The 15,815-nt window shown below is 42.7% G+C and overlaps 1 protein-coding gene across 3 annotated transcripts; it reads right to left on the minus strand.

Moving 5' to 3' along the window:
• Positions 1–456: 456 nt before the first annotated feature.
• Tex36 (testis expressed 36) lies at positions 457–15,295 on the minus strand. Of its 3 annotated transcripts, XM_031388616.1 has the most exons (5): positions 15,063–15,291; positions 14,368–14,445; positions 8,391–8,522; positions 7,582–7,662; positions 457–1,039 (listed from the first exon to the last, which is right to left on the minus strand). In XM_031388616.1, exons 3-5 carry the CDS (start codon positions 8,502–8,504, stop codon positions 644–646), a joined length of 591 nt encoding a protein of 196 aa, XP_031244476.1. In that variant the 5' UTR covers positions 8,505–8,522; positions 14,368–14,445; positions 15,063–15,291; the 3' UTR covers positions 457–643. The 3 variants fall into 3 exon arrangements, with proteins under 3 accessions (XP_031244476.1, XP_031244474.1, XP_031244475.1); XM_031388614.1 differs by lacking the exon at positions 14,368–14,445 and having other exon boundaries at positions 15,063–15,295; XM_031388615.1 differs by lacking the exons at positions 14,368–14,445; positions 15,063–15,291 and adding an exon at positions 10,654–10,799.
• Positions 15,296–15,815: the final 520 nt, after the last annotated feature.

Consider the following 15,815-nt stretch of genomic DNA (forward strand, 5'->3'; position numbering starts at 1 on the left):
TTGTATACAGAAATCACCGGCCTCTTCCTGGCCATAGCTAATTTAAAAGTTCGACTTTTAAAAATAAAAAGAATCACCAAAACCCAGACCCAGAAAGACAAACATGGCATGTTGTCTCTCATATGTGGATGCTATGGAGACATGGGGGAATTTCGAGGGAGAGGGGATAGATTACAGATGGTAAGAAGGCGGGATGGGGTAGAGTGGAGCAGGAAGGATGAGGTTGGGTGGGGGATGGAAAGACAGGATGAGGAGGGAGTGTGGGGAAGGATAACACCAAAGACCTTTGAAAATGGCATGTAGAAACCTGTTACCGTAAAACCTCAAGAAACACACACACACACACACACACTCATGCACATGCACACATAAAGTTTAAATGAAATTACTCTACAACAGGGAGCAATCCTTCTCCCGGACATCATAGGGCTGAAGATGAAACAGAATCAAGATAACTTTTTGCCACCTCTGTATTGTTTGGAAATTCAAAATGAAGATTTAATCATATATGAAGTACAAAATTTTTAAACAACGCCAAAGGTTAATGTGACAATCTTAGCAGCCTATTTACACATGCATATAGCTTCACATACCTTCCTAAGAATTTGAATGTTTTCAACCTTATGAAAATCACAAAAGCATTTCAGTGGTTATGGGGTGGTGTTGGATCAGAGTCTTTATGAATGCCTGATGGGATAACATTGCCAACCTTTTCAAGAGCCTCTGGAAGGTTTAGGGATCCTGTACAAGCCTGGGGAGAGACAACCTTTGGGTCAACAGCAAGCTCTTCATTTGGCTGGTCTCCCAAAAACTTTGCACGGTTTTGGTTGTAAGCAAACATGCAGTCACTCCACTTCTCGTCGTAACATCTTGGAAAGCGTCGGAAAGTTGAGATCACCACAGTTTTCTTAGGTACATAGGATGTTTGGTTATTTGAAAGACCATCAACATTGGATGGGGTGTAGTCACAGGCCCAGAGATTGAAATTTCTAGAAATGTGTTGCTTTTGATCTGGGGAGAACTTCTTGCGCCCCAAGCCCTGGGAAGAGGAACAAGATTAAGAGAGAGATATACAAGGTTACACAGTTCTGAGGATTTCAAGGAAATCAACTAATGACATGGGCGTATTTAAATGCATAGATAAGATAACCATTAGAAAAGCTAACTTGTTGAATATCAAACAAAAGTCAATGACTGCCAGTCAATCCTGGCAGTGCCCTGTCACTATTCTCAGCTTCCTTGCCACCAAGAGGACTGTACTTTTAGGACAATAAAGGTAAGACCAGACGAAGCCCAGCTGGATATAACCTGTTAAGTATCCTCAATTCCCAGGGTTGCAATATTAGTGGCTGCCTCTGAAGAACTAGCAGGCTGAATTCTTTTCCAACCCTGTTGTCTCCCAAAGGAAACGGGACCTCTGGTCTCTGCCCACAGGCTTGCTTGTTAACAGAACCTTACATGCAAACCTGAGAATCAGTCCATATTCTGAATTGAATGTTTGATTCATCACAATGGGCTGGAAACTAAGAAAGTGGATGTTGGCACAAAGGACTGAAAAGAGACAGACACTGGTTACACAGGTTCTGAACCAATACAATGAGGCTGCCTGCTCCAAGGACCCATCAACAAGGGCCCTGGAGTGGGATGCTTGAATCAGGCTGAGAGTCTACAAAGTACCACACCTGGCATCTGCCACCCTACTTCAACCACCCCAAATCCAACTAACTGGTGATGGAAAATAGTGTGTGTGTATGTGTGTGTGTGTGTGTGTGTGTGTGTGCACCAAAACTACTCTAATCACATCTGAACTGAACATGTATAGACTTTCATTAGCATTAGTCCCAAACAATATTAAGACTATTTATACTGCATTACACTATATAAGTAGACTAGAGGGTTTGCATGGAAAAATGTGTGAATGCTATGTCATTGTCTATAAGAGACAAGCATCTGCTGATTTTGACATCAACAGGGATCCTAGAACCAATCCCCACAGATATCCAGGAATGACTGCATTCACATATTGTAAATGTAGGTAGAGTGTGGGGAAATGTCTAGGCACAGTGTCATGGCTCCTGATGTACAGTCTGTATAGACCAGCCTATGAGGCTAGGGCAGGAAATAAAGAGGGAGGGAGGCTCTGGAGGGTCAAAGAAGATACTGGTCACATTACATCCTTTTTGGGAAGTTACCTGAAGATGCTCCAGCAAAATAAAAAGAAATAAAAATTATATAAACAATATAGGAAAGACATGCAAGGGAAGTGGCCAGAAACAAGTCAAAATAGGTGCTGAACACAGAAACTTAAGAGGGAGGAACAGAGAGCAGGGGGTTGCAGGGGGAGGTTCGGGGAGGGGCGGGGTAGGAGTGGGGGGAGTGCTTGGACAGGGAAAGGAAAAGGGAGGGGCAGAAGGGGAGGGAGGGAGAGAGGAAAAGGGAGACTGGAGGGAAGTTGCAGGATTTTAACCAGACCAGAGAAACCAGAACCAGTTGCTGAACTGCATGCAGATGGAAGCCCCTGTAGGGCTCATCCAGAGAAGGGGAGAAGCCAGCCAGGGCCACCACCCTATCCCCAGGAAGAAGAGAACAGAGGAAAGGCACTCAGGAAGGCCCCTTTGTCCTAGGGAATTCTACAGTATTTGTTTGGAGCTTTTTGTTTTTTATTATCCAGAAAGAAGTGCCTTGTTAGCATACATTATAAAGATTTGTACTGGAAGTTAACTATTTGTAAAAAGTCAGTAGAAATCAAAATATGCAAATAGAATATGAAACCGATAGGACAATGTGGGAAGAGAGGAAAGAAGGAAGGAAAAAAGAAAGAAAAAAACATGGCAGATACACAGAATAAAGTGAGGGGCAGGCATAAAGCCAAACTGCCATAATAATGTGAATGGCTCAAAATGCTATGCAGAGAAACAGTGACTCTTGGGTATTGTTTTTCTTTTTAAATTGGGAGGCACCCTGCCTATAATGGAAGATAAACCCAAAGCAAAATGACTAAAGTTCATGAAGGCACAAATGAGATATCTGTATCAACCCCGCCACACACACCAAGACTCTGGCCCAGTTGTGGAAGAGAAAGCAGAAAGATTGTGAGAGCCAGAGGTCAGGGAAGACCAGAGGAAACTGTGTTCAGAACCAGACAGGACTATCAGGAACTTACAGCTGCTGTGGCTGCCTGTACAAGACCTGGACAAGATGAAGCCAAGCAAAGGTCTAGCATGGAATAGGGAAGGACTCGGTAGCCCCAACCCCTTGCTGAGGAGCTATAAAGAATTGATGACTTCTGAGAGAGGGAGAGTCTGTTTTCTTAATGGGTATGTCCCATGGAAAGTTTAAAAAAAAAAAAAAAAAAACACCAATGGATGCTCCCTTGGGTGTGGGTATACAAGCCTTGGTGGGTTATTTTTTTTAAAATGGGGTGACTATAATCAAAATACATTGTATGTGTTTATGAAGTGCTCAGAGAATTAGTAAAAATATATTTTTAATTCATGAAGATGAAGGAGCAACACTTCGTAGTACAACATGTTGCATGGCTAAAAGCAGCACAGAGGCTGAGGAGCACTCCCAGTGGAAAGTGGCAAAGCCATCGAGATAAAAAATAAAGCAATCATGAACCTTTATGCAACAAGACATGATACCAAACAATTTAAGGCAAAACCCAAAAAGTGTTGACATTTAAGAGTAACTCTCAGAAGCAGAAAATAACAGAGCAAGGCAAAGAGTAAGAAATATTTTACAACATAATTAGCAGTCCTCAGTCAATAATTTCGCAATTAAATGAGGGACTATATAATCTTTTTATCACTAATGAGACACTTTAAAATTAGTCACATGCAAAAATAATCTCTATCACTCAAAAAGTCAAAATCACAGAGCACCCGCCATAAAATTAATGGAACATCAAAATCAGATATTAGCAACAAATTCGTAACCTAACAAGTTCTAGCCACATCAGAAATTCAAGGAATCTTCCAAATAGCTCACAGTTAAAAGGGAAATTAAAAATTAAATAAAGACTATTTGGAGGCAAATACTAATGAGACCTTAATTAGGCCTGATTAATACCGATTTTAATGATGTGTTTGCCTAAAATGTTACTTGTTCTTTTATTTGCTCATTCTGACATGATATTTTCCTAATAGTTACCTTCAAATGTAAATGTTTAAGAAGTGTGTTAACAAGGTACAACCCTCTGAATATAAAAACTATCCCCTGCAGATTTCCCCCCCAAAAAAGCAATACCTTCAGAGAGCTAACTCTGTTCAGCTAACAGAACAATATTAGAATTATTAATTAGGTCTAAATAATAACATCTCCCTGACAGCCAAAACAACTCAAGAATATTTGCAGTCTTAATAATCTTATTAACAAAAATTACAAGTATTTGAATTCAACAGTCAACTGAAGCGATTTTAAAGAATAGACAAGTAAGGATGCTTTGACATTATACCATCAAGTTTGAAATGGATGAGATAAATTTTAGTCAAGCATCATTAAACTCCATGCAATAAGAAGCAGAAATTTTGGAAGTTGAATAGACAAGATTAATAGTCAAGTCAATATTCAAAAAGCTTATTCTAAAAAAAAAAAAAAAAAAAAAAAAAAAAAAAAAAAAAAGTATCAAACCTAAGTGGTTTCGTGGACAAAATTACTTAGCCAGGGCCTCCTGTGCAGTAGGCAAATTCTATCAAACTGTCATAAACTGAAAATCCAAATGTTAAGGTTATGTAAGCTATTCTAGAACACAGAGAAATGTGAGAAACCTTTATAACCTTGCTAGAGGGTCCCTCACCTAAGATGCTTGTGTCATTAATAAGATACACACTTAGGTGTGTCTGCGCACTAGACCCTGATAAGCAGTTAATCACCAGGGTAAAGTGAGAAAGATGGAAATATGGATGGAAATTTTATTTGCAAGTTTATATAAACCTGTGTTGACTTTTTAAAAATGTTTGCTTACTTATTTACTTGTGTATGTGAGTGTGTGTGTGTGTCTGTGTGTGTGCGTGTGTGTGTGTGTGTGTGTGTGTGTGTGTGTGAGAGAGAGAGAGAGAGAGAGAGAGAGAGAGAGAGAGAGAGAGAGAGAGCTCATGTGTGCTGTGTAGGTCAGAGGACAACTTGTGAGAGCTTGTTCTTTTTCCACCATATGGATCCCACAGATCAAATTCAAGTCTTCAGGCCCAGCAATAAGCACCCACTGAGACATCTCAAACCCCTTATTTGGCTTTTGATAGACTTATGTTACGGTAGCAATCTAGAAAACATATTAAGGGGGCTAGAGAACTGGCTCAGCAGTTAAAGAGCACTTGTTGCTCTTGAAGAGGACCTACATTGGTTCCTAGAACCCATGTGGTGGCTCACAGTCATCTCTAACTCCAATTCCAGAGTATCCAACTCCTTCTGACCTCCATGAGCACCAGGTATACAAGTGGTGATGTGGCCCACAGACATGCATGCAAGGCAAAATATTCATATCCAGAGAAAAATAAACATTTTATTATTAAAAAAAAAACAAAACACTAAGCCACCCTCTTGGCAAGGGTGGGGTGGGTGCTCTGAGTCTCTATTCAATACTCTGCCAAAGGAGAGAAGATTTTTAGGTTAAGTTATTCAGGTTTACTTGGAACACAGTTGTGTAGAGGGAAAGGTTTCTCTGGGCTCATTTCTAAATCAAGGATAAAAGTAGCTGGGCCTTTACACCTTTAATTCAAGCATTTGAGAGGCAGAGGCAGGCTGATTTCTGAGTTCAAGGCCAGCCTGGTCTACAGGGTGAGTTCCAGGGTAGCCAAGGCTATGCAGAGAACCCTGTCTCAAAAAAAAAAACCCAAAACAAAAACAAACAAACAAACAAACAAAAACACAAAACAAAACAAAACAAAACAAAAGATAAGAGTAATTAGCCCATAGGAGTGCTATGGGGCTTAAACAAGATCGTATGAAGCACTGGAGCACAGTCATGGTTTAATAAAGAAAGGATGTTGCTAACAGCACCTTTATCATATGGGCTTTCAAGTTTGATGAGTGTTCTTGAAACTTACCTGACATAGCCGCTTCTGCCTAAGGTACACTAAGCTGTAACATCCAGTATAGAAGCCCAGACCACTAGTTACAGCGCACTTAAATTTGAGCAGTGTAAACTGAGATTAGTAACACAGAAATCTTAGTTTTAAAAGGCTTAATTTGAAAAGGAAAGGGTAAAATAACTGGTTAATAATTTTTATGGAGTCAATGAGACTCCTCAACAGGTAAAAGTTCTTGTCACTGGGCCTGAAGATCTAAGTTCCATCCCCAGAGCCTACATGATGGAAGGAGAGAACCAATGCCTGCTAGTTGTCTTCTGACCTTCACCCATGCCTACACATGTGCTTACACATGCGTGTGCACACACACACAGACTAAATGTAAAAATTAAATTGCTTTAAAGCTTAAGAATTTGTTAAAACATAATTGTATGTGAATTGCTCTATTACATGTATTACATGATGAATTGATAATCCAGAGGAAATATTGTGTTAAATAAAATATACAAATGCCTATGGACTTATGATCAAACAAACCAATGGAAACTGAAAATATTCTAGTTGAAAGTGTATCAGAAGTGGCCTTTGTGGGTTTAAAACAGAGCACATGAAGATGGGGTTAGGGCAGTGGCCACAGGGATAGGAGAGGAATTAAAGAGAAGGGGATGGGGTAGGTTTGACCAAAACACATTACATACTTGTATGAAATTCTCAAAAAATTAAAAATGCAATTTAATTTTTTTTTTAAAGAAGAAAGATCTTTCTGGTCCACCTGACCTCGCTTGGCAGCATGCTACACTATAGAGTGCTAAATATGTCTAATGGCATCTTGTGTGGCTAGCTGAAAGCTGTGACCCAACACCAATGACATCCTCACAAGAAACGAAGATACAAAATACTTTATACCTGGCAATAGCCCAAGAAAAGAGTGAAATTCAAAGTGTGAAGTTTTGCTGAGTGTCACTTTCATAGCACCATAAAAGTTGAAACTTTTAAAGTAGACCATCTGTTTTATTAATTTTACCTGATTTTTAAATGTTCCTGTTGCTACAAGAAATTTGAAAATTGTAGTTGGGGCTTGTGTTATATTTCTACATCCAATGCTATATTAAACTGTTAACAAGTACTGTCAAAACTTAAGCTTTCTAGTGTCAGGGAACTCAGCACCCGTAGAGAGACAACTCCAGGCAGCTCACAAGACACAATTTGGGAGAGGACGCTTTTGTAACCATGGCCCATGCGTATGAAGGCAGAAGCCTGGTGCCGGCTTGAAAAACCCCACCCAACTCTGAGAGTTTCAAGAGGTGGGTCTTGTTTTGTGACTGTCTCTGAGTCTTGTGGAAGATGCCAGGTTGTTTTGACATTGCTCCAGGCTTGATAAAAACACGTGTGTCTTCATAATCTGTGCAGCATAGAAATCAAGATAATGCTGCCCATTCTACCGGTCTCCTGCTTGCTGTGCCAGTGATGGGCTGCTGGACCTCTCACAGGCGCGGCAGGTGCCCTACCACTGAGCTATACCCGAAGCCTAACTAGTTTGCAAGGAAGTACTCACAGAGTCAAAATAGTATCCAGAGTTCTGGAAACTGTGGCGGTTGTCATGCGCAGAGAAAGGGAAGTTTTTATTTGCCGCTTGCTGGGGAAGAGTGAGGAGAGAGATGAAAAGCACAAGTTAGAACTGCAAGATGCCCTCAGCACTGGGGCACAGCGATAGGGAAGGGAGAGAGGCACGGGACAAAGGAAACTCTCAGTGAGGCCAATGAAGTCTACCACCCGCATGGAGTGAACAGCACAGGATATGGGCTCAGGCACGGGCGGGGCTTCCAAACAATCCTATTACCAAATCTCTGAAAAAAGCATCTCTTTCAAAAATGTCTTTGGGAGCAAGGATGCAAAACTGCATATATGCACAGAGCCAAATGCTGGCAAGGACCTTCGATAGCATGGGGGCCAACCTCTTATCTGACTAATAAGGATGGCAGAAACCAAATCCTGGAAACCTGGCCTGATCCTAGAAGCCCTGAGGCTGGGTTCCCAGAAGCCTGGAGCCTGCATCAAGGCCCGCAGTGAGTGCGGTTGATATTGATATTAAAACCATTCTGCCTCCTTCACACCATAAGCCTGGGGGAGCTGCTCAGGAGCTGGCGAGGGAGGCAGACCACCGTGGCTATTAATGACTAAAGATTCCTGTGGAGAATTCCAGCTCATTGTCTGGACCAGGAGGGAGCAGTAGCTGGAGAGGATATGGGTCTATCACTGGGAACCTGGGTATGGCATATGGGCAAATGGATTAGCTGTCTGACCAAAATGGCACTTCCTCAGAGAGCCCTGAGATCCTTTATCTGGGCCCCATACTCATGTCACCTTCTCTCGGGTTTTGTAGATCGGTGGCAGCCTCCTCTCCACCTGCTCAGACAAGTGTGGACAGTGGATTTCTTTCAGGGAAGTATGTGTGGTGGATTCTGGTAACTTCTCCATCAGACCAATCTGAGTGAACTGGAAACACAACATGCATCTTGATTAGAACCAGATACAGCTGAATCTAGGTGCCAAACGCAGGCTTCCTCTGCAACGTGGTTAAAACACGGTTTGGGCACTTCTTGAATCCTTGGGGAATGGTAAAAACCCCATGTAACTTTGAAGTATTCCTTCCAAACGAACATTTCAAGCCACAGGGGCCTCTTCTTTTTCAAGGTCTTAGGAGCCTGGAAATGATTTCACAATCTAGCAAAGAGATGACAGAACCATGTGGTCTGAGGTCTTCCTCTGGCTGGGGAGCCCTGGTACAGGAGCCTAGCATCCAGCCCATGTTCTAAGGACTGGATCTACTCTCAGCTTTTGAGGTTGCCAAGCATGCTAGACTAACTGGCCAACAAGCTCTCAGGGGTCTTCCTGTCCCTGCTTCCATCTCACTACCACTGGGATTACAATGGTGTGCCAGCCACCACTCCCAGCTTTGTATGTGTCTTCTGGGGATCAAAGTCATGTCCTTCTACTTTCAAGGCAAGTGTTTTACCAACTAAACCATCTCCCCACCCATCTCTTCCCTTTTGAAGTATAAAGATATTGCTTAACTCCGTAATTATCTCTCTCTTCTCCCAAGTTAAGATATAACTGTACATTCATGTAACTTTTGATTGGCATCTGTGCAAGAGTGTGCTAAGTAGTAAAGTTGGGAGGTTGTGTAATAAATCCTATGTCCTTCATAGGTGCTATCTCCAGCCATGAAGAAGCTAAAAGACACATAGGACTTGACGGAGTGGACAGAAGGAAAAAAAAACACAATGAAGTGTTATTGAGAACAAGGTCATAAGGGTCAGTTTTATGTTTAGAAATCATGGGGCTGATCATGGCATGATACCTGGTATGAATCAGCTAAGGTATGACTGACACCAGACTTCAGAGGACTGTGAGTCAATACAAAATGAGTGACACTGGATGACCTGGGAACCCCAAGAGGGATCAGATATGTGATCCATCATAAAACTCTGCCTGACAGAGGGTCATGTTTTTATGCGGGTTCTGTCTAAATGGGCCATGATGTCAAAGGCCAGAATCTTTGCCTTTTTCCAAAGGCTGCCTGTGTATTTTTGTCTGTAAGCTCATGTGCCACTTTGACTGTTTGTGGCCAGTATGTACTAATGTGTGCCTGAGTGCCTGCCAGTAGCTCCCTACCTAATCTATAAAGTCCTATCAGCTTACACATTCCTAAATTCCATTCAACCTCCCAGGCGCCTGTGACCCTCCTCCTTTCCTGTATTGGAATTTGAGACTCGCAGATGTATAGCCCAACAGCGCGGATGTGGGAAAATAATCTGTACACACAAAACAATATGTAACTTACAAGAACACAGTATGATAAAAATACTGCCACGTGTGTCTCAGTGGCTACCATGGGCTCAGAAGAAGGATGAGACCAAGGACAACAGATCCACCAGGCAAACCCACCAGCCTCCATGTGTGCAAACCCTCCTGTGGAAATGTAAGGAACTGCCCATGGGACCCCCATGAGTTTGTTCCTGATAAGATGTGTAATATATAGGTTAAAAAAAAATGTAGGGAAACAGCCAACTCTAGTGGCTCAAGCCTATAACCCAGGAGGTTGAGATCGGAAGATCACAAGTTCAAGGCCTGCCTGGGCAACTCAGTAAGACTGGGTCAAAATAAAAAAAGTAAATAAGCAATACTTCAATGGTGGAGAGTTTTGCCTAGCATAGGTTCAATCCTCAGTAGAAGGGATAACATTCTCCCAAAATCTTTACCCCACCCTTAGCTCTTGAAGACTAACATAACATCCTAATGTGGATATATAACTCTACATATAAGTAGTTGGCACACATTTGTATCATACAGATGTTATAAGAATTAAAATCTATTTATAATTTTAGAAATGACATGTGGCCACCTGGTATAATCGATATCACTTCTGAACACTAAATGTCTTTTTATTTGCCACAAACTTTTTGTTGCCCTCTTCCTCCCTCCTTGTTGCCTACACTACCACCCCAGATCACAACATTGACTGAGCCCTCATGCATTTTATATGAAGGGAAACAGGCTACACTGCCCATGGTCTATACCTTGCTTTCCTTACTAACATATACTAGAACATTCTCAACCAACTTACATATACTTTTAAGAAGCTTTGTATTAAATTTTAAAGCATTATCAAACAATTATTGTTCAGGTGATGTTCATCTTTAGGCAACAGGTCAACCACGGGTATCATTCCTCAGGAGCTGTCATCTTGATTTCTGAGGGAGAATCTCTCACTGGGACCCAGGGCCTGCCAAGTAAGGATAGGCTGGCTGGTCAGTAAGTCTCAAGAACATGCCTGTCTCCATCTTCCCAGCGCTTGGCTACAGATAGGCACTCCCAAACCCATTTGTTTATGTGGGATCTGGGAAACAAATGTGGGCCTTCATTCTTACGAGGCAAACACTTTGCTGACTGAGCTATCACTTAAGGCCCTAAATAATTGTAATTGTTTACTTATTAGTACTGTGTGCATGTGTGTGCATGATGTGCATATGTAAAGTGCATGCATGTAGAGGTCAGAGAACAACTCTGTGAAGTTGGTAGTCTTCTTCAACCTTGGCAGGAGTCCAGGGATTGAACTGGACTTGTCAGCTTGCATGGCCACCGCCTTTACCTGCTGGTCCCTGAACAGTCACTCTTAAAGATGAATACAAAAAGTGCAGTCGGGTTCCAAGTATTCTCTCTGTTTTCCCTTCATTCAATTAAGTTGCAAGCCTCTTGGAAAAGGCTGGTGGAGCAGCTGCTCTGATAGTGGGAAAGATGGCTCACTTCAGCCCACAACTGACTTGAGTTCATTCGTATTCTGCAAGTCTGTGGACTAAATCGCTGTTAAAAAATATGGCTCTAGCATTTTAATTTCACTATTTTAAAATATATATTTAATGGCTATAGCATGATAGCTGTGAAATAAACCCTTCTGTTAGATAGTGTAACCGTGAAATACAGCTTTTTAACTAGTTGGTGGCGAGATTTCTGCTGCCTTCCATCACTCAGCGACTGAAATATTAAATAGGAAAATGAAAGTAAGTAGGGGGGGAAAAAAGCCTTTCCTGCCCAGCAACAGCCAGATTACAACCAGCAAGGTCAACTGCAAAATGACTGTCACCTCTAATGGGACAATTACTGTCCTCGCAGATGGGCTGCAGCTGACTCACAGCCAACATCTTCTTTAATTTACCCAACTCATCTGAAGTTCCTCCTGGAAACCTCGGGATCAGCACTATTCTTTTTATGCTCTTAGGTGCCGACAGCAGAAATGACTTTTGCCAGAGGCTGAAGTTTGGCTAAGGGTGTGGATGGACAGCGTCTCTCCTTCTCACTCCTGAGGACCAGGCTGCCCTGCTGGGCCTGGGTCTGGAGGAGGACATGAAATGTCTACTCACGATCTGTGGACTCTCACTTTATCTATTATAACAGAACTTGAGTTCATGTAAGTGTAAAAAAAACCCAAAGCATATTCCCATGTAGCTGCTGTATTGGCTATGTGAACCCATGAGCCGGCAAGGCCCCTGGGAAAAGTCTTGTTTTCCTGATAAAGAAGACAGATACCTTCAGTATTGTTATCCTTTGATCTCCTTGTTTTCCTGCCTGGAGTGTATGTAGATTCTCTACAATGTGGAAATGACTAATCCTGCAATGAGAGTGGCTGAACAGAAGGCTGGAAAGAACCCAGGACTCTGAAAACTCCCTGGCGCTGAGTCCCAGCCCTGATCTGCCTGCTTCTGAACTTTGTTGCTATTTAAGGAACAACATAAATCTGTGTCTGCCCCACATCCCACCATGCTGGTGACCAGAGCCCAAACCCAGGGCCCTGCACGTACTAGGCAAATACCACACCAATACGCTATCTGTCCAGCCTTGGGGATACCGTACCAATACGCTATCTGTCCAGCCTTGGGGTCAGCTTTTTAGTCAGTCAAGCGTTCATCCTATCTGATATTTAGATGACAGAAACATGAAGGTATTTTATCTGGGGAACACAGTTTTCTCACTATGAGCCATTACAAGAATGTGGCTGAGATAGGCAGAGGCAGACAAATCTCTGTGAGTTTGAGGCAGCCTGGACTATAAAGTGAGTTCCAGGCCAGCAAGGGTTACATGTTACATGTAAAACCCTTTCTCAAAAAAAATTAATTAATTAAAATAGGAAAAAATTTAAATGTGGCTGACACTATTTCCCATTTGGCTTTGGCCCCAAGGGAACTCAGATTCAAAAATGTTTCCCAGTCTCAGCATATTATTCTAACATATTTATACTCGTCATAAATTTTATTTTGCTTTATTAGACTTTTCCGTTTTATTGTATATTCTCTACATGTTACTTTTGATCTTAATGGAATAAAATAAAGTGTACTCTGTGTGTGTGTGTGTATGTGTGTGTGTGTACATGAATGTGAGGTACACACATACTATACTTAGGAAGTGCTGACTGGCTAGTCTGCTCACCTTTGTCCTTCGGAATGAATTATCCTGCTGGTCTCACAGCGGGTCTCTAATTTTGGTATATTTGATTTTACATTTTAAAAAGTCAAGATTTGACAAAACTTGTTTGCCTTAGTCTAAAGGTTGATTACCGAAGAGACTGCAATTGGTGTTGTAAATTCTAAAGACCCAAATTTCTCAACATCCCTTCCCTTTCTCTTTTAAACAAACAAACAAAAATTTCAGTAGTTTGGGAGCTAGAGATATGACTGATTAAGTAAAGATCTTTGCTTTTGCCTCGAAAGCTTGAGGACCAGATCCCCAACACCCACATAGAAGCCAGGCTGGAGCGTCATCCCACCATCCAGCACTCAAAAGGCAGAGATGGAGTCGCCAGAGCAGGATGGCTGTTTAACCCAATCAGTCAGCTCTAGACTCAGGACTCTACCTCCACGTATAAGATAAAGAGTTACTGAGGCAATGCTTGACTTCATCCTTGGGTCCTCCCACAAACACACACGCACAACACCTGTCCACACACATAAACATGTTCATATACTACTCACACACACACACATGCAAAACACCCACAAATCTCCACGCCAGCCCCACCCCACCCCCACATTATTGCCTTAAAGCTTTGAACGCAAACCTTTTCTCAGATTCTGCCTCTCATTTTGAGAGTGGAAAACGACAGGGGGATTCCCTTTTTGTGAACAAGTCGTAGGAACTGGACATGGAAAACTGACAGTACGTGAACTGTGAATATTATCTTTCTTTTTTTTGTTGTTTTTTGTTTTTTTTCGAGACCGGGTTTCTCTGTGTAGCTCTGGCTGTCCTGGAACTAACTCTGTATACCAGGCTGGCCTCGAATTCAGAAATCCGCCTGCCTCTACCTCCCAAGTGCTGGGATTAAAGGCGTGCGCCACCACCGCCTGGCTGAACTGTGCATATTAAAGAGCAAGTGAGAAGTCCTTGGGCCAAGATGCAAATGTTTCTAGAAGACACTAGAATTCCTGACTGGGCTGTCTGTGATATCAACAAACAGGGGGCTTGACAGGAGAATAACTTGAGCCCAGGAGTCTGAGAGATGATGGAAACAGATAACAACTGTTGGGCTATCAGGTAAACAACTCCTGGGCTCTGTCCATTTCCTAGTCTGCGGACAAGAACTGGACAGGATTTGTTGGGAATTTAAGAATACTTCAACAGGGCTGAAGAGATGGCTCAGCGGTTAAGAGCACTGACTGCTCTCCCAGAGGTCCTGAGTTCAACCACATAGAGGCTCACAACCATCTGTAAGAGAATCTGATGCCCTTTTCTGGTGTGACTGAACATAAAACAAATAAATATATCTTTAAAAAAAAAAAGACTATTATACCTTCTGCACTGGATTCTAGTCTAGGTACTGATGGACACCACTGAGGAAAAATGGCAAAGGCCCCATGGAATTTATGATCTAGAAAGAAGAGACAGTTCAGCATATAGTGAGGGATCTAGTATTAGAAGGCAGGTGTGCAGACATAGGCAAGGCAGAGCAGGTAGCAGTTGCTACCCAGCAAGCATCCTCAAGGGCCCACCCTGCACCGTGCATTTTCCTTCTTTCCCTCTTATACTTCTTTCCTCCCCCTTTCTTCCCTTTGCCTTCTTGCTTTTCCTCCTGCCTTCTCTCCTTCCCTCTCCTCTCTTCTTTTTCTTCATTCCCACATTTCTACTCCCTTCTGTACCCCATGCCTCCCTTCTTTCTCTCTGTCCTTCCTCTTTCTTTCTTAGTTTTATTTTCTGAGTCTGTGTCTTGTCAAGTAACCCAGGATGTCCTAGAGCTTTCAATCCTCCTGCCTCAGCCTCCCAAGTACTTAGATTACTGGCTTGGCCTGCGTCCCTCAGATTCACGTGTATTCATTCAATCCTCAAAAGAACACGGAGCTTCCCTCTTAACAGGGGAAGAGACCAAGGCCCAGGGTCTTTTCAAAGGCCCTGCTACCATAGACAGCAGAAGGGAATCCAGCTCAGATCTGTGCCCTCAACGACGGCCACATTTTATGAGGAAGCTTTCGGGAATGCATTCTTCCTTACCCATCTTCCGTCCTTGTTTAAAGGTGGGTTGAAACGCCTCCCTTTGGCCATTCTCTCCAAGGAGCTGAATGTACTGAGGTTGGCTCTCTCAGCTGTGTGTGACCTCATGAGCTCGTGACATCGGCAGAGCTCCCCTACCCACTTCCCTGATCTTCTCAGTCGTTGCCCAGGCAGGGAGGTGGAGAAAGACCACTACGGAGATGGAATGGAAGCTCGTGTCACAATGGGCAGAGCCTTCTAAGCCCCAAGAGAGGGCTTTGCCATGTGTTCCTTGCTTCAGGTTCCCCAAGCGTGTGCAGAATTCTAACCACCAGATTCTAACTGAAGAAGTCCCAAAACCAGCCTGAGACGTGAGGAAAAGAAGATGCTGGAAACACAGCAAACGTCTCGCACCCTCCTGGATCCAGCACAGTCCTCGTAGCAACCGATCATTTCAATCTCTTAGTTTTCAGAAAACTAACCTGAGTCCTGCTCTGGAGCTGACCTTTCTCACATCAGCCACACTGCTGGACCAGGACCAAAGCAGCCCCATTCTCCTTCCACATGTTCTCTGTGTCCCAGCTCAGACCTAATCTCCTACTCCTGGGCTCACTCACCTGCCTGGCCTAGCGTAGACACCACAAGGAGAAAAACTTTGGGCATACCTATGTATCAGATTCTATTCTAAACTAAACTCCTTTCCTTGTTTTTCCTTTATTTATTCTCCACCAGGGTCACATCCTCAATACTAAGGTACCAGAAGGCAAAGCAATG

This window comes from Mastomys coucha, unplaced genomic scaffold (assembly GCF_008632895.1).
Source record: "Mastomys coucha isolate ucsf_1 unplaced genomic scaffold, UCSF_Mcou_1 pScaffold21, whole genome shotgun sequence".
In the NCBI taxonomy this organism is placed as follows: domain Eukaryota; kingdom Metazoa; phylum Chordata; class Mammalia; order Rodentia; family Muridae; genus Mastomys; species Mastomys coucha.